The 25909-nt window shown below is 38.4% G+C and overlaps 1 protein-coding gene across 1 annotated transcript in view; it reads right to left on the bottom strand.

Moving 5' to 3' along the window:
- Nucleotides 1-1434: 1434 nt before the first annotated feature.
- The window catches only part of LOC105991358 (serine/threonine-protein kinase MARK2-like), a 122214-nt gene continuing 97739 nt past the window's right edge, over nt 1435-25909 (bottom strand). Inside the window, exon 3 of the mRNA XM_013023988.1 lies at nt 1435-1970. Coding sequence (XP_012879442.1) covers nt 1435-1970 — 536 coding nt within the window. The remainder of the gene's footprint in view (nt 1971-25909) is intronic.

Here is a 25909-nt window from a genome sequence, read left to right as displayed (position 1 = left end):
TTCGAATGAAGTCTGTGGAGTTTGTTGGAGGTAGGAGCAGAGGAAGGAACTCTAGTCTCTAGGCATGTGCAAGCTTGAATGGAATGTGTTCCTGGCTAGTACCACAGGGATGTGTTTTCAGCTTCTCCATTTGAGCTGCACAAAGAAAGGGAACTCTGGACTGAATTGCACAGGACAACACCTGACAAGTCACAATGCCTTCTTTCTGTAAGTCTATCCTTTTAGACACTTCTTCCTCTCCCCTCCTCTTTTTGTGTCTCCACACTTCCCTTTCACCCAGGTAACCTCAGTTCAGAGGGAATGAACTAAAAGGACTTCCCTGAAGTATAGATAAAACAAGAGCACAGCTCAGTGGCCACCTACTTGTTTCCAGGCTGTCAGGAAGAAACACATTCTTGAGGAAGCACTTTAGGCAGGCTGCAACAGCAGTATAGGCTCTAAAAGCAACTAGTGATATTGTTCTTCCAGCGCCTCCAGCCCCTGAGTTGCTCATTTGCTGTGGCTGTTGTGGGAGGGTTCGACAGGTGCAGGACTTGTGGGGTGGGCAGCTTGCTGCTCTCCACATCTTCCCCTTGGTCCTTTCCGCTGGGATCAGATGTTTTTGGACATGAGGCAACAGAGCTGTGTAATATAGGTTGGTGAGAGAGTCGGGCCTGCTGCCCACCTCCCTCTCCTGCTCAGGGGCAGGGATTGTCATTTCACTGTGATGGCTGTAGGGAGTCTATTTGCTGCTGTTGCTGCTGCTGCTGGTGCTGCTGCGGGTGCCAGGGCAGCCTTGCTGCTCACAGTCTTGCCCTCTGTGCTGGTGATGTGGGGTCTCCAGAGGAGGTAGGAGAGGCACACGGACATCCCTCTCGCTGCTGCTCAGCAGACAAGCCTACAGCCCAGTGGCCCAAGGGAGCACTGGCTTTCTTCAAGTGCTGAGCTTGGCCAGTCCTGCATACACTTGAGGGGCAAGGCGGAGGCGCAGGAAGTGCATGCCTCCCCAGGCCGGTCAGGTCTTGACCCTGGTCTTGCTGCTGCCTTAGGATTTTGTATGTTGCCATGGAGCCAGACAGGGCTGCCCCAACCTGGTCTGGGTCAAAACCCAGGAAATAGGCCATGACATTTAGAATGGCCAGATCTGGCTGGGCCAGGGCACTCTGGCTGGGGCGTGGTGAGCGTGCCTGTGTTGCCTTTAACCAAGGGTGGCGCAACACTTGCCTCACAGCAGGTCTCTTTTGAGGGTCAAGTGTCATCAGATACCCTAAGATATCTCACAGTTCAGCGGAAAACTGTTTTAGTATTATAAACCTGCCCTGTAACACCTGGTGTTTTAGTAGAAACCAGGAACTGTCATTAAACGGCACGTCCCCCATCACCATATAGTAAAGCAGGACCCCCAAGCTCCAGACATCCACCTTGGGACCCTGGTATCTCTGCTGCTTGATCATCTCAGGGGGCCAATAGGCCATTGTCCCGCACCACCTGTCCAGCTCCTGCTGGGGCAGGAACTGCATACTGACTCCAAAGTTGCATAGCTTGGCTGTGCCCTGGCTGCAGGATGTTTTCTGCCTTGAGGTCCCAGTGAATAATGCCATGGTCGTGGCAATATCTGACCGCCCTCATGATCTGCCTAAAGAGAAGCCTGGCCTCCTGCTCCCTCAGTCTGCCCACCTTGTACACATAGTCTGCTAAGTCTCCTCCCTCGAGGTACTCCATCACCAAGTTCAACTGCTGCTCTGCTTCTACCACCTTGTAAAGTTTGATGATGTTAGGGTGCTCCACAGACTTTAAGATGTCCAATTCTGTGTAAACGGAGGGGCAATCCCTCTTGTTGATGGTTTTCACAGTGACCAGGCTGTCTGTAGGCAGGTGCTTTGCCAGTTGTACAGAGGCAAAGCCCCCCTCACCGATTGTCCTCAGGACTCGGTAGTGAGCCCTGAGGAGCTCCTCGTGTGAGGAACTGGCTTCAAGGCCTGTATTCCTGGCTAGTACCACAGGGATGTGTTTTCAGCTTCTGGAGACTTCTGTAATCTTCTTTACCAGTCAAGCAATAGTGCATGTGGAGAGGAACACACATCCAGAAAGAATGACTTCTAATACCTGCAAATGACTTCAAACAGCATCTCCTACTCCTCAGCTTCTATGATCTCGTATTGGATATTGCCAGCCACCACTTCACCTTCATCTCCTGCATACTTTCTCAGTATCTGCAACTGAAAAGTGACAAAAGTTATAGGTTTTATCTTCCCAATACTGGTTCTCCCAATAATAGCCAAATGATGGAATAAACCAAGGTGCCCAACAATAGATCAATGGACAGAGTTGCATATATATACATGTATATATGCACATATATACACATATACACATACATACCATGAAATATTACATAGCCATAAAGAAAAATGAAATCATGCTATTTGCAGGAACATATAGGCAACTAGAGGAATTTCTACTGAATGAGACAAAGCCAAGCTCAAAAATCAAGATACCATATGCTTTCATTTACATGTGCCAACTAGACCTAAAAGACATTCATACTCATAAACATGTACATCAGGATAAATATCTATATTTAACAATCACTTAGATGGTTAAATATAGAGCATGAATCAAACTAGGACATTACTCAGGAGGAGGAGAGGGGAGAACAGAACAAGGAAGAGGGTGAATAATTGTTTAACATAAGCACATATGAAAGCACAGAGAGAAAGTGAACAAAAGCTGATGGTCAATAGGGGATTGGAGGGAAGAGAAACAGACTCTAAGAGGGTGGGGACTAGCAGAGGGGTCTGTGCCTGGGAGGATAATAAAGATTAACTACTATCGAATCAGACTGTCTGCAGATAGGGAAAGAGAACACAGAAACCTCTTACGGATGTTATTTCATAGAACATGCAAGGGTATATGGGTAGAGGTGAAACTGATCATAAAACAGCATTGATATATGCAAAGATGTAACAATGAAATCCTTACTTGCATAACTGATATAAACCAATACAAATAAACTATATATTAATTATTTAAAAACTGGTTCTCCCAGCCCACTCTCTTGAATTTCCAATTTGAATCAGTGCTATCATCCAAGTTCCTGACTATGAAAAATCTAAATATGGAGAGAGTTGTGAACTGAAATTAGGACATGGAATAGCCAACAGCAAACCAGTAGCCACTGAGGGATCAGCTATCCTAAAGCACTTACTCTTCTTTCATTATTTTAATCGAAAATTGTTTCAGAATGTACACTTTCAAGTTCACAGATGAGAAGTATCCTTTCCTGGTGTCTGGGACTTGTGATGACCCAACTATCAAGAAAATATTAAACTTATAAACGTTTCCATTATGATGAGAGGAAAAATCTTTAACAAATTAAAGGTTTTAATAGCCATATTTATACTATAATTATTCTAAGGATGTTATCCAAATGTATAAGCAAGTTAGAATGTCAAGTGGCCTTTTATCTCAATTTGTGTCACATGAGCATCCTATATAAACACACACACATACACATACAGACTGGCTAAGAAACTCTGATTACAAAGATGACATGGACACAATCTCTGTTCTGGAAAAGTCCATTTATAGGGGAGAAAAGTACTTAAATACAATGCTGTAATGCTATCGCTTTTGGTGTCCCCTACTTGGAAAGCCCTGCAAAGTTTTTACATGGATGACATTTAATTACTCACCAGACATGGGAAGAATGACTACAGATGCACCAGCTTGCTTTAGAGATCCTAGTATCTGGATTAAGTCCTTACGTTGGAAAAGGCTTCATAGCCAAGTCTGCCTGCCTAGATGGAAAGATTTCACATGGTTAAGAGGAAGATAAGAGATCTTACTCTATAGCCAGTGGTAGATTTACAGAAAAAAAAGGAGGGCTGGCAATCTCTAGAGTCCAAGAGCTTAGAGGAAGAAAGGAGCAGGAGTCTTACCAAAGGCAGCATGTCATGGCTGGGGACTGCTCCATCAAGTGGCCCTGGCAGCTCAACCTGGAAGCAGAGCCATATGAGGATGCACCCCACCTCCCTTTGTAGCTGTCAGTTAGGCTCACCATTGGGCAGACCCTATCAATCTGGGCTGTCCTTATCATGGATGACCAAGGTGAGTCACTGCTATCCTATATTGCTCCCTTGAAAGGCAATAAATGGTGGCCCATCCAATTCTACACCAGTCAGCAGCATGGAAATTGAGACAAAACCAAAGGCCATTGTGCAGGAATCTTCAGTCAGATAAAGCTGAGATTTACCACATAAACCTTCCCTTAGGAAAAAGTAATTATCAGTGTTTTGAGTTTGCTTAACAGTGAACCTTGTAACGAAGCTATCATTAGGATTACCTATGTTCTATTGTCGGTGATTTGCATCAAGTTGTTCAATAAAATACACTTGAACTAGAAGAAGAAACTGAAGTTGGAATAAAAATAAATGAGATTCTTCAACTTCAACTAAGTGTTCTTAGCATTTAGTAACATCCAGTTTCGTGAAAGGGAGGGAGGAACTCACATGCAGACAAATGGATTGGGCTCTTACCACATCCAAATAAATACCAACTCAAAGCAAATCAGAGACATCAATATGACTCTGAAACCATAAAGCTATGAGAAGAAAACATGAAAAAGCTCTTAATATTGGTCTGGCCAACAAGTTTTAGAATATAACTCAAAGGTCACAGGCAATAACAGTAAAAACAGATCAGCAGGATTGCATCAAACAAAAAGCTTCTGCATAGCAAACAAAACACTCAGAATGAAGAGGTGAACTATGGAGTGGTAGAAATTATGTGTAAACTATTTATCAGGTAAGGTTTGGTTTCAATGTTATCTCCTCTAAAATTCAGTTGTTGCCATCATGATAGAGTCAAGAGGTAGGCCATTTAAGGTAAGCCACAGTCAGACTGTAATGGCTAGCTTATTACTCTTCTTTCCTATGAGGATTTTGCACTTGTCATTTTGTCCTTTCACCTTCTGACGCATCAGGTCCTGGCAAGTAGGCCTTGATCATTTGTTGGAACTTCCTTTGATCTTGAATTTTCTAGCCTCCAGAACTGTAAGGAAAACATGTACCTTCTTGTATATAGTTTAGTATTTTGGCATAGTAGTACAAATGGACAAAGTCAGGAGTTAGTGTCCAAAATATATAAGAGGAAGTTTAAAACATAGCAAATAAATAATATAAAAAGGCACACAGAAACATAGAAGTGGCCAACTAATATATTAAAAGGTTCTGAGTCTTGCCAATCCATCAGGGATATGCAAAGCCAAGCCAGATAGAGTGTCATGTTCCATTTATTCAAATAATACTTTCTAAAAGTTCATAAAGTATGCAGAGAAAAAGCAGCAAAGGAGACTCTGTGTGCTTATGGGGAAGGTATAAATGGAAGAGCCATATACAAACCAGTATGTAAGTATCTCAGAAATTTTAAAATAGAACTACATTTTGATCCAGTAATCCCTATGTTTATCCAAAATAAAAATCAGTATCTCAAAAAGATAACTGCACTCTTATTATCCGTAGCAGTATTCACACCAGCTCAAATAAGGGTACTGTCTAAATAACCACATCATAGTAAAAAATATTAGATGTGAATAGCAAGGAACTGATTTTAAATGCCACAAAATTAAAGAAGGAGCTATATTATAATAGAAAGAAAATCAGAATCACAGCAGACCTCTCCGTACAAACCCTCAATATAAAGAAAACCTGTAATGTTATAATCCAAGCTCTAAAAATCAACAACTGCCAACTCAGACTGATTAGTGAAAGTTATCATTTACATTAGATGGTGAAACCAAAACCTTCCATGACAAATGTAAATTAAAGGAATTCATGATCTTTAAACCATTACAAAGAATTCTAAAGGGACGAATACAGTCTGAGCTAAACGATCAAAATCAAAGAAACACACCAGACGAAAACCACTAGAAGATCAACTTAGTAAAGACAGAAGAGGAAAAATATAAAATATAGGGAATTAAGAAAATGTTAACAAGAAACATGATAAATCTTGCTATAATAACCTTAAATGTTAATAGGCTCGATTCCCCAATCAAAAGAAGAAGAACAGAAGATGGGATCAAAATGCAAGATCCATCCAATGTTTGCATTCTGTTTTGTGTTAGTTTTTAATTGATTAAAGCTTCCACAAATTATAATACAGGTCTTCTTATATGCTATCTGTATGTCACATTTATTGAATAAATAAAAGATGCTAATCTCTGATCTTAGATAAAGAATTCAGATACAGAGATTAGCACAAAATAATATATCTTTAAAGAACTAGGGCTGGGAAGGTGGCTCAGTGGTAGAGAGCTTGCTTTGCATGCTTGAGGCCCTGGGTTTGATTCCTCAGCACCACATAGAAAGTGGCACTATGGCTCAAGTGGTAGAGCATTAGCCTTGAGCTAAAGAGCTGAGGGACAGCACCCAGGCCCAGAGTTCAGGCCCCACCACTGGTAAAAAAAAAAATTAATTAATTAAATAAATAAATATAAAGAACTATATGAATCATATGCAATTCAGAAATAGAAATACCTTGCCTTTAAATAACTTTCAGAAATAAATATTTCCTGTATTAATACGTTGATTATATGAGGAATGTTATATTCAAAGCCAACAATGAATATAAATAAAATTTCATACATATGTCATCAAAAAAAAAAGGAAAGACTCCTCATAGTCACATATGACAGTATTTCCTTCCTTTGTAAATAGTGAGTTATGGCTCATATACATTCATCCACTAATGGTATCTTTACATCTTTAAAGGCTGTCAAACTAGCCTATAATAGAAAATCGCCTTATTGCAAAAGAAGAAAGAAGAAGGAAGGAAGAAGGATTAGAGGGAAGAAGAAAAAGCAGAAGCAGAAGCAGCAGTACAGTCCCTAACATAGCATGTTTCTTTCCTCCACCACCCTGCAAAAGAAAAGGAAGGAAAGAAGGGAGGAAGGAAGGAAGGAAGGAAGGAAAGAAGCAAGGGAGGAAGGGAGGGAGGAAGGAGGGAGGGAGGGAGGGAGGGAGGGAGGGAGGTCAGAAAAGAGAAATGGTCATGGCAAAAAAAATAAAACACACAAAAACAAAACAAAAGGGAAGTGGCGCTGTAGCTCAAGTGGTAGAGCGCTTGCCTGGAGCTGAAGAGCTGAGGGACAGCGCCCAGGCCCACAGTTCAAGCCCCACGACTGACAAAAATAAGAAAAGGACTTGGGCTCCCATAAGCCTGGCCTTCACCATGTCAGCCCAGCCTGGGGCCACATTGCCCTCCCCCCACCAAAAAACTGTGATACATGCAGAGTGGAAATATTATACATATTTAAAGAAGAACTGTCTGAATTTCACAACTACCAGGATAAACACAGATAATATAAATTGAAATAAAGTCAGCCAGGAGAAGACAAATAATGCATCATCCCACTTACAACTACAGTCCAAAATACTGAAATTGACAAAAACAGAGGGGGAAATGATGCTAACCCACAACAGAGTTGGGACACAGGAAGCAGTTGTTCAAAGGGCACAAATGTTCAGCTTTGCAAAAGGAGTAAGTTGTAGAGATCTAACGTGTAATAGCAATATGATCTTAGTTAACAATTCTATATTATATACTTAAAATTTGTTAAAAAGATCCATCTCAAGCATTCTCACACCAGAAAAAGAAAAGACAAAGAAAATTATGCATACACATTTATCATTCACAATGCAAATGTACGTCAAAATGGCTTAAGTACATGTGATTTTAACTGTACCATAGGGGTACATTGTATCTCAGTGAAGCTGAAAGGCAGAGGGTACAGAAGAAAAGCAGGGTACAAAGAGAAAGGTACAAGAACCAGTTAAAGAAGGGGAGGGTGATAACACAGCCCCTTCTCAAAATGCAATCAATTCTCAGGTCCACGTAGCCTTCATTTGGGGAATTGAAGTTCAATATTTTCAGATTTTGGAATAACCTAAAACATAGAACTCAACAATATAGTTTTATGAAAATTTTGACTGTTTTTAAAAAAAGATCTACTATGTCTTTATTTTATTATATATTTTTGGTCTACCTGGGGCTTGAACTCTGGGCCTGATCATTGTCTCTGAGCTTCTTTTGCTAAAGGTAAGCACACTACCACTTGAGCCACAGCACCAATTCCAGGGTTTTTTTTGAGCACTTTGTTGGAGATAGGAGTCTCACCGAGTTTCCTGCCCAGGCTAGCTTGAAACTAAGATCCTCAGATATCAACCTCCTGAGAAGCTAGGATTACAGTTGTGAACCATCAGGACCTGGCTATGTCTTTAAGTCTTTAAAAAAAAAAAACTGTCTCATAAGATGCAAACATAAAGAGGATCCTAATAAGGAAAGATGAAGTGAAACTCTCCCTCTTTGTAGATGACATGATCTTGCATTTAAAGAACCCTATGGACTCCTCCCAAGTTGCTCGAGCTGATCTGAAACTTTGGCAAAGTAGCAGAGTATAAAATTGACCCTCAAAAATCAATGGCTTCCCTATATGCCAATAATGAGACACGCGTGGGTGAAATCAGGAAAGCAACTCCTTTTGTAATAGCCCCACAAAAAATAAAATACCTAGGAATTAATTATAAAAACGTACAAGTCGTTATGTCAAAAAACTAACTTAACAACTTTGGTGAGGGGGGTAAGAAGGGAGGAGGATTCAGTGGGTGGGGCAGGGAAGGATGGGAAGGGATGGGAAAGGGAAACAAAGGAGGCTACAATGCTTGGTAAGAAATGTACTCATTATCTTGCCCATGTAATTGCAACCCCTCTGTACAGTATTTTTACAATAAAAAAAAGAAATGTACTCATTATCTTGCCCGTGTAATTGTAACCCCTCTGTACAGTATTTTCACACACAAAAAAAAAACTAAATTAAAAAAAGAAAATTAAAGCAGAACTATGGAAGAAAAAAAAACCTCCCATAAGCCGGGCGCTGGTGGCTCACGCCTGTAGTCCTAGCTACTCAGGAGGCTGAGATCTGAAGATCGAGATTCAAAGTCAGCCCGGGCAAGAAAGAACGTGAGGCTCCTATCTCCTATAAACCACTAGAAAACCAGAAGTGGAGCTGTAGCTCAAGTGGTAGAGCGCTTGCCTTGAGCTCAAGAGCTGAGGGACAGCGCCCAGGCCCAGAGTTCAAGCCACAACTGACAAAAAAAAAAAAAAAAGGCAAAAAACCTTCCACGCTCCTGGATAGGAAGATTAACATAATGAAAATGACAATACATCCAAATACATCTACAAATTCAATGCAATACCTATCAATATCCCAATCTCATTCTTCAATGAAATAAAAAAAGCAATCCAAATATTCATATGGAACAGTAAAAGACCCCAAGAAACAATATTTAGCAGAAAGAAAAGTTGCTGGAGGAATAGCAATATCAAATTTCAAACTCTACGACAAAGCCATAGTAATCAAAACAACTTCGTACTGGTACAAAATCAGACCTGAGGAACAAAGGAATAGAACTGAAGACCCAGAAATGAACATATAGACCCAAAGCCACCGAATCTTCGATAAGGGAGCCAAAAAAATAGAATGGAAGAAAGACAGCCTCTTCAGTAAATGGTGTTGGCAAAATTGGTTAAACACCTGTAGAAAACTAAAGCTACATCCTTATAAATCACCCTACACCAGAATCAACTCCAAATGGATCAAAGACCTCGAAGTCAAAGCAGACACTCTGAAAACATTACAGGAAAAAACAGGAAAAACACTAGGGCTCCTTGGCACAGGCCAAAATTTTCTTAATAGAGACCCAGAAACATAAATCAAAGAAAGGTTGGACAAATGGGATTGCATGAAACTGCAGAGCTTCTGCATGGCAAAGGTCATAACTAGCAAAATCAACAGAAAGTCCATGGGTTGGGAGAAGATCTTCACTATCTATACAACAAACAAGTGCCTCATATCTAAAATATACATAAAACTGAAAAAAAATACAAATATCTTTTTTCTTTCTTGCTATTGTTCTAACATATTTAGACTGTACCATGTGATTTTTTTTGTTGCTTTGTATGTTCCTCCCCCACAGTATAATCCCTATTTTCACTGTATTTGATGTCAGTGCTTTGCACCTTGTATATATACTTCTCTAATCCCAGGAGGGGAAGGGAAAAAACAAAATGCTTAAATAAGGATACAGGTTGACCCATTGTAACAATAAGATGTACAAAACACTATGTTGAAAATGAACTTTACAGCTTTGGTGGGGGGGGGGGTAGTTGTGGAGGTAGGAGGGAAGGGATGGTAGGGGGAAAACAAAGGAGGAGGCAACAATAGGAAAGGTACTCATTACCTTGCTGTAACCCCTCTGTACAGCATTTTTACAATAAAAAACACACAAAAATAAAAAATTAAATCCTCCAAAAACAAATCCTCAAAGAAACAGCTGCCTGATTAATAAGAGGACCAAGACTAAAAGAGAGATTTCTCTGAAGAGGAAATAAGAATAGCCAATAGACACATGAAGAAATGCTCAACTTCTCTAGTCATAAAAGAAATGCAAATCAAAACAACATTGAGATTCCATCTCACCCCAGTTAGAATGACTAGAATCAAGAAATCTAATAACAACAGATGCTGGACAGAAGGGAACCCTACTGCATTGTTGGTGGGAATGTAAACCTGTTCAATCACTTTGGAAAGCAGTATGGAGATTCCTCAAAAGACTACATAGAGCTCCCCTATTACTCAGCAGTCCCACTTTTGGCATTTACTCAAATAAAAAAAAACAACAAAGCTATACTAAAGCTAACAGGCACAACTATGTTTATCACAGCATTATTTACCATAGCTAAGATATGGAACCAACCCAGATGCCCCTCAGTAGATGAGTGGATCAAGAAAATGTGGGAACGCCTCTGTACGGTATTTTCACAATAAAAAAAAAGAAAATGTGAGATACACACACGCACACACACATATATTCTATACTTCCATCAGAAAGCATGACACTGCCCCATTTGTTAGGAAATGGAAATACTTGGAAAAAATCATATTAAATGAAGTAAGCCAGTTCCAAAGAAATTTAGGTCCCATGGTTTCCTTTATTTGCAGTAATTAGTATACATATAGGATAACCTTATTAGATGAACTGAAAAGCTATGTACATATGTCTATATAAGATGATGCTAAGTGAAATGAACCCCAAGATATGAATACAAAAGGTATTTGTTGTTATTGTTTTAAATGTACTATGTGATTTTTTTGTTCTTTCCTTTGTATGTTCTTCCCCCTATGGTATATTCCCTGTTGTCACTGTACTTGATTTTGGTACCCTGCATCTTGTATATACATTTGTCTAATCTGGGCAGGGGAAGGGGAATAACAAAACACTAAAACAAGGACACAGGATGACCCTTGCAACGAGACTCACAGGACAGTATATTGGAAATGAACTTTACAATTTCCGGTGGGGGGGGAGGAATAAAGAGGGGTGGGAAGGGATAGTAAGACCACAACAAGGAAGGAAAGGGGTAACAATGTTTGACAAGTAATGTACTCATTGCCTTACTCATATAAGTGTAATCCGTCTATATAGCAGCTTTACAACAAAATAAAATTTTAAAAAAGGGGGCTGGGAAGATGGCTCAGTGGTAGAGCGCTTGCCTTGCATGCCTGAGGCCCTGGGTTCGATTCCTCAGCACCACATAAGCAAAAAGAAAAAAGCCGGAGTAGCACTGTGGCTCAAGTGGTAGAGTGCTAGCCTTGAGCTGAAGAGCTGAGGGACAGCGCCCAGGCCCAGAGTTCAGGCCCCACGTCTGGACCCAAAAAAAAAAAATTTTTTAAAAAGAAGCTGTTTTCTAAGGTGAATGCCCAATGTATATGTGTTCAATGTTATTTGTCCAAATAATTATTTCCAGATCTTTTTCTAATTTTATTGTTCTTTTAAATGATGTGCAGAAGGGTTGCACTTATATAAGTCAAGTAAATATATTTCTTTTTTTGGAAAATGTCACCCCTTCCCTCACTCTCTCCTATTTTTTCCCTCCAATTCCTACCCACAATCTGTATAGTTCATTTTCAAGATGGTGTCTAGTGAGTACCACTCTTACATTTTATTTCCATAATTCTAAAAAGTATGTGTATGCTGTCCCTGAGCTCATTTGCTCAAAGCTAGCACTCTACCACTTGAGACATGTCTCTATATCTGGCTTCTTTTGGTAGTTAGTGGGAGATAAAAGTCTCATGAACTTTCCTACCCAGGCTGGCTTGAAACTGTGATTCCCCAGTTCTCAGCTCTTGAGTAGCTAGGATTACAGGCATGAGCCCCTGGCACCTGCACCATTCAGCATTTATTATAAAAGTTACAGTTCTTTTCCTTCCTGCCTCTTCCTCACCATTTTTAATAAAACTTCCATGACTAGAAAGTGCTCACTGCTAACCAAGTGTAAATTGTAACCATTTTATGTGTGACTTTTATTTTTTAATATGGTATTTTCTTCCATTATTTGTGCTTAATTTTCTATGTTGCTCTCCCTAGTTCTTCTTTCCTTCTCAATCAGACTTCAATCTGGTCTTCTGATACAGTTGTCAAATCAACTATTGCATTTTTCCTACTTGCAGTAGGCTTTCCATCTACAGTGCCTACTATTTCTGCTAAACGTGATCTTAAAGCCTTGAGTGTTTTGGTGATACAAGAAAGAAACATTACATTCAAAATTATTCTATTTATTTTCCCATTTGCTGGTCACTTGAGGGTCCAGAAATATTCCCAAATTCCATCTTCCAGAAAGAAGTTAAAGAATACATAATGAAATAGAAATTTTCCATGACAAATAAAGAAAGAAGGATTATATTATGTTAAGGAGTATTATTAAAGTATTTCAAATAATGACTACCTTTATTTAATTAGAATTAGGTTATTATTTGCTGAGGTAGTTTTTTTAATTTTAATTTTAATTTTAATTTTTTGTGAACACACTGTACAGAGGGGTTACAATTACATGGGCAGGTTAATGCGTATATTTCTTATCAAGCATTGCAGCCTCCTCCTTTGTTTACCCTTCACATCCCTTCCCATCCTTCCCCCCAACCCCCCTCCTCTTTCACCCTATCTACTACAACTAGTTGAACTAAGGGAGAAAAATACTTTCAGTTTAGCAGCTTTCTTGAAAGTCCCCCTAGTGGATGGTTTTTTTCATGGATAACTATTTTAGTGTTTATCTTTTTGGCAACTGCTCTCTATATTTCACTTTATTTTCCTTTCAATATTAGCTTTCAATATTAGTTTCCTCTGTGCATGTTTTAAGGTTTTAACTACCAGGAATGTTTATATTTTTATAATATGTGATGTGACATTTTAATATATGTACACATTGCAGATGATCAAATCAGTGTAATGAGTACAACCATCAGCTCCAATACTTCCTATGTCTCTGTGATCAGAACACTATAAATATCATTTGGTGTTGGTGTCTAAACTCTCTTATAGCAGCAAGCAGATGCCGCAGGAGGGGTGCTTCATACATGTGTGTGGACATTTTTTTCAGGAACAAGGCTATGGTTTTTGGTCAGATTCTCAAAGTAGTTCTTGTTGCCAGGAACTTAAAATCCTCTACTTTAATAAGAAGACAGAATCAAAACAATACAATTAAAAGAAAACACTTGGCAGTTCAGCAATGACACCCTGTGGAAGACAGAGTGAATTATCCTTTCTGGAAGGAACCCACCCATGACTAATAGCCACAGCTTTACACCTGTCAAATCTAGTAGGCCTCAAGCCTTCCTGACCAGAATGCACAGCAGTGCCCTGACTTACAGAAGCCTGCTCTCCTTCAGCCTCCTGAGCTGCTTCTTACAGCTCCAGGCCAAGGAAATCATTAAGAGAAATTGCTCTAGCTTACTACAGAGAATGTTCATGCCTTCCAGTGAGTTGGTGAGCACCCCCAGATTCATTTAGAGTACAACCTGTACTGACAAGCCTCTTGCTGTGTGCCACACTGGGTTTCTGGTAGGTGTGTAGGATTCCAGAAAATGCTTCAGACAAGGAGAGAGAACATTTGTACTCTGTCCTGTTCTGCTATAAACTCACCATGTCCCTCAAGTGTGGCAGAAGGAATTTGCAAGCAAAGGAACCATCTTTATTTATTTATTTTTTTGAGCATGCACAGTAAGCCAGGAGAGACACAGATGATCTACTTTACAGAATATAAAAGAAACTCAGAAGGATAAATAACTTGGTTGAGATCACTGTGAGTCATGGACCTGAAATTCTAACCTAACCTCCCCCCTTTTAAAATAAGCTTTGTTTTCTTTTCGAGCAGTCTTAAATGCATATGAAAATTAAAGAAAAAGTTCTCATACATTCCCAGCACCACACATTCATGGTTTTCTCTCTCCTACCAAATCACTGAGATTCTAAATCCACTCAAAGATAGAAAATGAGTTAGTTTCTTAGTATCAATTATAATTATAATGAATTGTTACTATTTTTTAGAACAAAACGTGGTTTTGACAAAATGAGTAATGAACAATAAATTCATCTTAAGTAAATTTGAAGTTTCTCATACAAGATTTCTTTCCACTAGAGTAACTCTATCAAACCTTACTGGGTATGATAAAATAACTGTAGTGAAGCAATATGAAGAGGGATAATAGTAAATTTTACATTTTGAACAATTTCTAAACAGAATTTATCAGTATGAAGTCCCACGAAAACTGGGAAATCAGACTACCTGATCTAATTTTATAGCTGGAACTACTGAAAGGAAAATAACCAACGATGAGAGGGAGGGGGAATATAATTACGGAATTTTAGTCTACATTAATTTTAATGTAGATTAATTTTTTTTAATTTTTAAATCACGTTTTTTAGGATGTTTTGAACAAATGCGTTAATCTCTCTAAGCTTCAATTTTCTCACCTAGACAATGTGGACAATAATCAGATCTACCTCATGGAGATCTTAGAAAAATTAAGAAAAATGTGGGGGTGGAGCACAGTTTATGATTTCACTTTTCTCCATAGTTTTAAATTTCTATTTTGCTTTGCTGTTGGTGTTGCTTTGTTTGTTTGGGGTTTATTTTGTACTGGTAGTTAAATCCAGGACCTCCATGTGCTAGGGAAGGGCTATATCACATGAGCCAACCCCCTAGCCCTTTTGTTTGTCCTTTGTTTTTGACATAGGGCCTCCCTCTTTGCTCTGACAGGCTGCTCCTGATCCTCCTGCCTCCAACTCCCAGTAGTATGGATTATAGGCAGTTACTACCACATCCAGCCTAAAAGTTTATACTTGAAGAAAGTCAACTTCAATTGAAGTGTTAAGTGAAGTAAGCCAAGCCCAAAGAAACATAAGTCCCATGGTTTCCCTTATTTGCAATAACTAGTATATGTCTAGGACAAGCAGAAAAGGTCTAAAGCTATGTACATATGACCATATAGGATGATGTTAAGTGAAATGAACCCCAAATTAGGGACACAACTTGTTTTTTCTTGCTTGCTATTGTTTTTAATGTATCTAAAATCTAAAATGTACTATGTGATTTTTCTGTTTCTCTTATATGTTCTTCCCCCACACTATAACCCCCCATTTTTACTGTAATTGATTCTGCTGCCCTGCATCTTGTATATACATTTTTCTAATTTGGGGAGGGGAAGGGAAATAACAAAATGCTGAAACAAGGATACAGGTTGATCTATTGTAACAATGACAGTACAAGACACTATGTTGAAAATGAACGTTACAACTTGGTGGGGAGGGGGGAGTTGCAGAGGTGGGGAGGGAAGGGATGGTAGGGGAAAAACAAAGGAGGAGGTAACAATGCTCGATAGGAAATATACTCATTACCTTACTCATGTAACTATAACCCCTTTGTACACTATTTTTTACAATAAAAAACATATATTTAATGAAAAAAAAGACAACCTACTAGAGGCAGGACATGGACAAGAACTGAAAGTCTCAGCACCTAGCTTAGCACACTGTCTGGTACCTCAAACCACCCTTTGCACTTGTGGAAGACAGTGGCCAAGTTCATAATCAAAAAGTTTTTAAGTTTTTTCAAAATAACATTTTAAACATCTACTATTCTTTTTCTTCACCCCAGGCTATCTAAAGTCTTTATATTTTAAGGTTGGCACAAAGTCCAGGGAACACTGAAAATTCAGCTCCAGCCTCTCTCCCAGAAACAAGAAATGAGAGGTTTCTTGCCAACTTTGTGTAGGAAAGATTTCACCCTATGGAAAGACCCCCTACCACCACACACACAGAAGGAAGCAGTCCAATCGTGAATTTTGACACACGGCTACAAAGCTCCAAGAGCAATTCCATTGTTGGATACATCTAGAATTGCAAAGGGAATTCTTCCCAGATGCTTAAATGCAGCAGTTGGGGAGGTCTACAAGTTGCATGGTAGTAATTATTCTTATTCTTTTAGATAGTGTTTTCTTTGAAAGATGAATTTTGTATATGTGCTATCATTCAAGTTCTCTGACAGAATGAATGGCAACTGCAATCTGTGTTTCCATTGGCTCTATTTATTGCAGAATATGCTTAGTCTGATAAATACTTCTTTAAACCACCATTCTCAACCTGAGCATACCATTTTCCTTTACAAGAGCAAATGTTGGCAAAGGGTATCATTTAAAACAACTAGGAAACATATTATAGACTTAGATATTAAATAGTCAGAGATGATCATTCAACTGAACTACTACTGCAAATGGGCAGCTGTTTTCCCCTCAGCTCTTCCCACTCCCTTACTTCCATTTTTGTTTGACAGAGTGTGTTGTTTGGCCTGAAGCCTGTAGTTTTATAAAACCATTAATTCCCTGATATTACATTAAACATTTCTAATCATTTAGTGTTTTACTTAGCCCTACACCATACAAGGTATAATCTGGCTGTTTAGGAGGGTCTCTGTGGGTTTTAGTCTTAAAATCCAATCAAACAATGGAAAAAATGGCATGTAACTAATAAACTCTTACAGTAGGAAATGCGAACACAGGAAATAAAAATGTGGGGCCCTTTGTCCACATGAAAACTAATAGGAATTTTGGTTGACTTCCATTTGTATATGTCGTAAATAAGCTAATGTATCCTGGCTTTCTCTGGGTCAGGGCATCTTTTCCATCTGAATTTCAGTCCTGAAGCGAGTTAGGAAGATCTAATACAACTGTCCCTTTCTTTTGCAGATACGGACAAAAAATGTGCCACACTGAGCATGTCAAGGACACACATTTCCATGTTTACTTGTATTTCTCTTTAGTACTGAAGACATAGGGTGTGGAACTAGAAAAAAATGGCTCAGTTCCTCACTGTCTTCTGTCTATACACTAGTCTCCTCCCAGTACATTTCTGTCCTATACAGAGCTTTGCACTATGGCTGGTGCTGCCCTAGCAGTAGCCAGAAAATACCTGGGTACAAAAGACCAGGCTTCAGTTCTTTTTTCTCTGATTTATACTACATGTTACAATGACAGAAAGGAACCCCAGGAGCCTGTCATCCTGATAAAGAGCAGAATGAGATAAATCCAGTATCCAATACACACATCTCTACTGCATGCAGCAACTCCATCTGCTGTTCTAGAAAAACTCTGTTAAACAAATCTTCCTTACAATGACATCTGCTGGGTGTTTCTGGCACTGAATGGAAAGAAGTCAACAATCTGATGTGATGAGAGCAGCTCAAAAAGAAGCATGGTATCAGGAATCAATCTCTTAAAACTTTCAAACTGGAATCCCTGTTGTTAAAAAACATAAACTGGACCTCGGGTGAACAGATGCTCAACTAATATGGTGAACCCAAGATGTGAAACAACCGTCTAAGGCATTATATGTAATCCAGCTTTGAAGAGTTTCATCTAGAAAGCAATAGCTGAGACACATGACTTTCATCTTAGATACACTTACACTGAAGTTTCCCACTGCTGAAAACTTGTCATGTCCTCTCAAAATTATCAAAGTAGTGAATGCTGTTTTGCTTCATACTTAAGGGAGTGCTACTGTATGTTTGGGTCAAAGCTCTGAGAACTAGTGAAGAACATTTTCCTTCAGATCTTATATCTGAATTCTAGTGGATGGTGAGGCATTTTCCTTCAGATCTCATATCTGAATTCTAGTGGATGGTGAGGCCAACATCTGGAAAAGAAAGACCACCTTGGGAAGGAATCTTTCAGCAAGCTATTGTCATCTCTGTAGAGCTGCTTTCAAGGAGAGACAATGATGTCCAAATGAAGATGAACATTCATGTTCCCTGTTAGAACAAACAACCCTGGCATCTGTTCCTCCGTGGAGGAGCAGATACTTGAATGAAGGAAGAACTATAAAGGTTCATAGAAGAATTAGGAATACAAAAGATATTAAAACATGAGCAAGTCATAATTCCACTTAATTGCCCATTCACTTAAAACATGAGTATTATCTTGAGATGCAATTAAAATAATTAGTAGCACAAAGTCCAAACTCCAGCTGCTATTCAATCAAAAGACGTTTGTAATAAAAGAGCTTTGTTGATCATTAAAGAAAGCACTTATCATTATTCTTTTTGAAAGTCTGATAATCAAATTATCCTTCTTCTATTATTGCTCATAATAATAATTGAAGCCACTCTTTGCCATGTTATTAGAGAGAGATTTAAATCAAGAAATTCCTGTGCTTAATAACATATATCTGTGAATTTCCAAAGAAAAATGGAAAAGAATTATATAAAAGTAGGTAGGTTGTCTGAGAAAAAAACCCCTTGGACTATAAAAATAAACTCCATCACACAATCCTTTAGCTTCAAGAGCTGGCATTCTAGATCTGTGATGTGCAGAGCTGACTACTTTCCAACCCATTTTCTGTTTAAGGACATAAAGAAATAGTATTAATCTAATAATGTCTGAAAACTTTGCTTCTAGCAAGGCTCCAGCTGTTCCCACAAAGCTGGCAAAGATGGATGAATATGATGGGCTGACATCTGATAATCCTTTCCTTTTCATAAATGGAACTCATTTTGAGGCAGGCCTCCACAAGAACCAATGTTGTGTCCAGCTCTATTCAACATCATATTCCTAGCTGCTTTTCATAAACATTTGCCAACTGCATTCTCGAAATCCTCTGCTATTACCCAAAGTCAGATGCCCTCTCTTACTCTGCTTTCTGCTACAGCCTTACCTCCAACTTCTACCTGCACATTCTACCAAGATAGACATATCAGTACACACATATAACACACAAACACATACACATGCATACACACACACATATACACACACATATACGCTGGTTTCTTGCAACGTCATGCTACTTGCCAGTTTGTCCGGTGTGATTTTGTAACCAAATATTTCCTACTCTATTGTGCTTTGCTCTGTTTACACACTGTCTTACCAGCACAGAATTTGGGGTACCATCTTAATCATTTGGGTTTTTTTCTTTCCTACCTGGAATGCTCTGCTTTACTCTCCAATTTGTTCATTTTTCATTTCTGCATCGAGATCTACTTCAAGCTTATCTGAAAACCTTTAAGTAATAAAGTTCTCTTCTGCCCCTCTCAATAGGATTTATGAACATTACTAAATATCTGTTGGTCAAATACAAAACCTGATCATAGCACTGTGAAATGAGCAGTTGTAATTATCTTACAAATTAATGTAATCTCTGTATAGGCAATTGTCTTTCCATTAGCTCCAATCAGTCCTCTTCTTCATCATATAAGAATGGAGGTCAGAAACCTTCCTCAGGCTCTGACTTAGTAGGTTTGCAAAAAATAGTTAATGAAATTCTGTGGATGAGGCTGATATCCACCCAACAGGACATTATTCTTTTAAGAAAGATTCCTGCTGACTTTATTAACTAACCCACAAGTATACCAGCCCATGCAAAGTCAAAGAAACTAAAAACAATGGAAATTTAGATTGATCTGTAGATTAAATAAAGCAAAAATACCTTGCCTAATGTTCCAGGTTCAGCAGACTCTAAACATGTGATCAAACAGTTTAGATTACTTTTTGGGTTGTCATAGTTATAATCTAGAAATTAGGACCAAAAGTCCCTTGACATGACTATATCCAGATTAATCTGGGGGGGCGAGGAGAAGCTAATATGGTGATCCACTAAAACAAAAGTAGAGCCTGAGAAAATTGAAATTCCAAGGTAAATGTTTTGAGCAGACAAGTTTAGAAGCATCTTCTAAGGCATTCCAAATCAACATTTATTGTCCCTCTGTTGCTAGTTAGATCTTGCCTTAACACAACTGCGCTATGAGCCTCAACTCAATTCCTTAGAGCTCACTCATCAGAGTTCTTCCCAACAGCAGTTGAGAAATCCATTTATAGAGCTCCAGTGACATGAAGACTTGGTTTGATTAGCTGATGATAGATAGTCTTTCATCTTGTTTATGGTCATCACAATGATTGCTTAACACACTCATTGTTACAGCATGTTGCTCTAAAATCTTTCTATTAGCCTGACTCTATTGTGTGTCCCATTCTTCTTGCGTAAAGAGAACCTAATATCCTTTCGGGACAGAAAATGAAAAGCAGATGAATGGTTAATTTTAAGTGTTCCATTGAGTAAATATCATATCCAGGAACTCATATTATGAACTATCCACTCTATGAATACCCCTAGAGACAGTTTTCTTTCAATTGCAAAAAAATCACCATTATAAAACATCCTTTTTTAACTATAACACAGTAGATATTTTGATGAATATGAACCAAGAAGAAAAGGGCATATTTGCCAGTTGGGATTTTGCCCTTATTATCTAAAATTGGAAATGGAAAACTGCAGCCTTGATGAAAACATTGAAATTCCAGTAAGTAGAATTAGTCATACTTTCGTGTTCCAGGGTTAGATTTCAAACAGCAAGTAAAAGTTCCCTGAGCTACTAGTGGAAGCAAACATTCTCCAATGAAAATAATAAAGACTACATAGCCAAAATAAGAATGAGTAACATTTGACATTCAAAAGGCTGGAATCTCAAGTCACAGCACTCTCCCAGAGGACAAACTTCTCACCAAATAGTTGGCTCATTGTTCTATCTAGTTTCTTTGAAACAGCAAGCCTTTAAAATCTTTAGGGAGAAAGAAAATTAATTAATTTTTCTTAACAAAAAAAAAAACTTCTAGCTTAATTCTTCAGAGTCTGGGAACTTGGGCAGTCAAAAAAAATGACCTACTGAGTTTTTTAACGTACAATGTCAGAGAAATAGAGATAAGGATATATTACTGAGAGGCCTGGGAGCCCTCTGGGAACCCCATTCACTCACTATGTATCCTGTGAATTCTTACTGCCATTGTTAAAAAGGTCTCAATATTTGGGAGATAGAATTGGTATATCCTTTGTTGTTTTGTACATGATAATTGTTGTACATGACAGTTGCCACATTAACTGTAATAAATACTTTTATTTTATTTTTTTTTGGGGGGGGTCCGGTTGTGGGGCCTGAACTCTGGGCCTGGGCACTGTCCCTCAGCTCTTCAGCTCAAGGCTAGCTCTCTACCACTTGAGCCACAGCACCACTTCCGGCTTTTTTCTTTTTGCTTATGTGGTGCTGAGGAATCGAACCCAGGGCCTCAGGCATGCAAGGCAAGCGCTCTACCACTGAGCCACCTTCCCAGCCCCTAAATACTTTTATTATAATCAGAAGAGCAAGTCAGTACAAGGATGCATCAGGAATGAAAAACTCTGTACTGTCATCTACATATTTCAGAAAGATATGAAAATGCAAGAGACAGAATGAAGTAGGGTAGAAAGTTAGAAGTCCTATATCTTCAAGTAAAATAATAACATTTATATATTCCATACCTCTAATAATCTTTCATAGTTTTGGACTATAAAATAACCCTACAGCAGTGTTACAGCTTAAGTTAATGGCAGAATTGAGTGTTTATGTGATTTTCCTCTAAACCAGGAAATGGATGAAATTGGAACAGATGGGGGAGAATAATAAGGGGTGATACCAATCAAGATGTATCATACTCATAAACCCTTCTGTAAAACTACTTAAAGATAGTTTTTTGTTTGTTGTTGTTTTGCTGGTCGTGGGGCTTGAACGCTGGGCCTGGGTGCTGTCCTTCAGATCTTCAGCTCAAGGCTAGCACTCTACCACTTAAGCCACATCACCATTTCCTATTTTCTGGTGGATAACTGGAGATAAGAGTCTCTCAGAATTTCATGCCTGGGATGGCTTTGAATGGTGATGGTCAGATCTCAGCCTCCTGAGTAGCTAGGATTACAGGTATGAGCCACCGATGCCAGGTATTTAAAGATAGTTTTTTTTAAGCAATTAAAAAAATTATGCACCAGAAATAATCCCTTTGATAGCTATCAAAATTTCATAACTCATATAGGAATTGCAAGCTTCATTCTACTTTGGAATTCCTCCCCATTGGATGAGCAAAGTAATTAGCTCTTGATAAACCTTTGGCTGCTTCAATTTCCTAGCCCAGATCAAATGGCTTTTGTATACAGTCACAAAATCCATAAAGGTCAAGAACTGATTGCCTAGCCATTAAATACTGTAACAGTTTCAGAGGCTTTTCCTGGAGGACTCTCTGCTCCCACTGATGTTCAGTCTGGAACACACAGTTCTGCACAGACACAGTTTATGAGGGCTGCTCTAATGAAGTAACAAACCCTGGGTGGTTTAATGAACACAGATCTATCCCCTCACTGATCTGGAAGCCACATGATTTAGTATTTGGCAGACTGTCAGGGATGGGTCTGTAATAAGAAGTTCTCCTGGGATTGTAGATGGTCATCATCCCACTGTGTTTCTTAATATTGTGCTAGTGATATACATATCTCTCTGGTCAAATTCCCATATATACTAGGATATGAGTCACAGTGAATTAGGTTCACCATAATGAGCAGCTCTCTGTTTGATTATCTCCATACATGATCTCTCTAAGAAAATCACATACTGACATATAAGAGGTTAGAGTTTTAATGTTAAGAGTTTTAATCTGAGGGGAATAAAATTCAACCCTTAACAACCATTCACCCAAACTTATATGGCAAATGTTGCTGCCAGTAACGTCAGAGTGAGTTGTAGTCTGAGAAGCCAGGAGGCCAAATTCACTAGATTATGAGTCATCTTTTTGCAGAAAACTAATGAAATCACCCTCACAAGCAATCATTCTGTGATGCTAAGTGAAATTCATTGTAATCTGGTTATCAATAATACATGGTTCATCTAAATGTGTATGATATGTTGTCTGCTACACAATATTATGAAACAGTGAAACTAATACCCTTAACAGGTAATCATCTCAACAGGTAATATGATGGTAGATTTGTGTTTTCCTTCCTTCTTCTCTACTGAGTTGTTTACTAACCTTACTTTCTTCATATGTATATAAATTTTTTAAAGTATACAATTTTATCAGCCTCTATTATAGAACCCCAAATCCTCATTCTCTCCTGGCTATCACAACCACAAAGTTGACAGCAAATAATATTCCATTGAGGTTGCTTTTTTTTTTTTGCAAGGAGCTCACCTACAGCCCAAATGAAAGATCCAAACTGAAGGCATAGAGAGTAGGCACTGTGCTTGATCGCCTTTATGAGGATAAGGTTGAAATCTCTCGCAAACTTCTTGTCTTGCAACACAATTCCATTGAACCAAAGAGGAATGAACTGCAAGCCAAATCAGAGAAATAGTCCAGATTGCCAAAGAAAGGTAGTTGAACCTAAGATCCTAAAGCCATACAGATGTACCATATTTTGTTTAAATGAAAAAATTCAACGGAAGTATCAAGATTTCCAGGTACACAGGTCCAGACAGATGTCATCTGACACACGAAGCGTCTATACTTGAAAGATCTCATCCTAAAAGTACAGAATTGCCTCAACAAGAAGTTGCTTTCCTTGACTCATCCAGGTTAGAAATGTAGAAAATTGAATCATACTAACCATTTAGGGCAAAAATCATCAAACATTTATTCATTTCTTCTTGAATTAATTCAGCTCTTTCAAAAATTCTGTTTGAAGTCCCTCACATTCCCATGCCTTTGTGTTAGAGGTACATGAAGTCTATAGAAATAGAGCTTTCAATATTTTTTGTCAATCATGAGGCTTGAACTTAGGGCCTGCGTGCTGTCCTTTAGCTTTTTCACTCGCAGCTAGCACTCTACCACTTAGAGCCACAGTACCACTTCCAGTTTTCTGGTAGTTAATTAGAGATAAGAGACTCACAGACTTTCTGGCCTTGGCTAGCTTTGACCTGTGATCCTCAGATCTCAACCACGTGAGTAGCTAGAATTACAGGTGTGAGCCACTAGCGCCCAGCAAGTTTTCAATATCGCATGAGAAAAAATACTATTATAAATGGGATTAACAAGGACTGAAGTTCACCTTCCCCTACAAACAGCTAAGAACAACAAAATACAGGAACTATTTTCAGACATTAGAAAACAGAGAACTGATTCCAAGGGAAGTGAAATACATGAAGTGAGTCCTCTGATTGTTCAGGCTTTTTGCCTAAATGCAATTCTTGGTTGCTGAGCATGAAGGGGAAAAACACAATCTAACATCTCACAGAGGAGACAGAAATGATGTTTAAGATGCCAAAGTCATTTGCATGACAGAATACCTGAGAAATTAGAGCTATCAGAAGAGCTGAAGAACTCTACATAGGAAAACACTGAGATATCAATGAATACTTGCTGAAGAGGTAGCCTTATGAGACAGGCCAAATAATAACTTTTGAGAAAAGGAAATGTACTGAGAAGTATAAACCACACATTAATTAGAGCTCACACATGCCAGTAAAATTTAAGTTCCCATAAGTGAAAATACAAAGACCCATAGATTACATGGTCGCAAAAAGCAAAAAGAGTAGACTTACATTAACCCAAAAGACTTCTATGTTCTCAAAAACATTTTTTAAAATGTTTGAACAGATGACTATGGTCCACAGCCTGATCTAAATAAAAAGTATTCAATATGGAGAGAAAGAGAAAATATGTAATGAGGCAAAACCAAGAAACAATAGTGGTAACAGAAACAAATGAAACTATTATAACTGAAAATATCACTAAATAAAATTACTAGCAACTGAGAAACTGCAGAAGAAAATCCAGCGACTTTGAAAATGGCAGTAGGAACTATCCAGAGTAAAGCACAGAGAGGAAAACACTAGCAGAGACCCAGAGGTAGGATGAGATAAGTATGCACTAAGATAACTCTGATACAAGTATAACTGCAGTCCCAAAAGGAACGAAAAGAGAGCAAAAGCAATACTGAAATTAAAAATATTCAAAGTGTATCCAAAGTTGATTTTTAAAAAATACTTATAAACCCATAGTTTTAAAGAGTTCAGCAAATCTCGAGCAGGAAAAATACAAAGAAAACCACACTAAAGGTGGTTTGGCTAAAGGATAATGTAATCAAAGTTGTTCAAAGCCAGTAGTAAAAAAGTCAAGAAAAAGAAAACAGCCAAAGGGAAAGAGTCATAGCAAATACAGAACACAAGGACAAGAACAATGCAGACCCCTACTTAGAATCTATATTAGCCAGAAAAGAGGGCACAGCATCCTAAGATGCTCAATGAAAGAATAAACAAATTTCCACAGGGTTCAAGCAACAATTAACAAGTGGAGCTACAACAAACTTCAAAACATCTGATCATGAAAGGATATAACAGATGAAAAAGGAAATCAATAACATTAGGGGAAAAGTATTTACAAATTGTAGTTTGCATATTGTAGTTTCTCAAAAAGTTAAAAACAAAGCTAACATGTGATCCAGTATTCTCATTTCTTGGTACATATACAAAAGAATTGAAAGCAGTATCTCCAAGAAATATTTGCTCATACCATGTTCATTAAAACACTAGTCACAATAACCAGAAGGTAGAAGGATTCACACATCTACCCATGGACAAATGGATAAATGAAATATGTTGAATATGTACAATAATACCATGAAAGAAAGGAAATCACATCACATGGTTGCAACATGGAGGAACTGAAGGAGATTGTGCTAAATGAAATGTC

Source organism: Dipodomys ordii, unplaced genomic scaffold (assembly GCF_000151885.1).
Source record: "Dipodomys ordii isolate 6190 unplaced genomic scaffold, Dord_2.0 Scaffold72, whole genome shotgun sequence".
NCBI classification, from domain to species: domain Eukaryota; kingdom Metazoa; phylum Chordata; class Mammalia; order Rodentia; family Heteromyidae; genus Dipodomys; species Dipodomys ordii.
The sequence above is the reverse complement of the archived record's forward strand: the minus strand, read 5'-3'. Positions and strand labels throughout refer to the sequence as shown.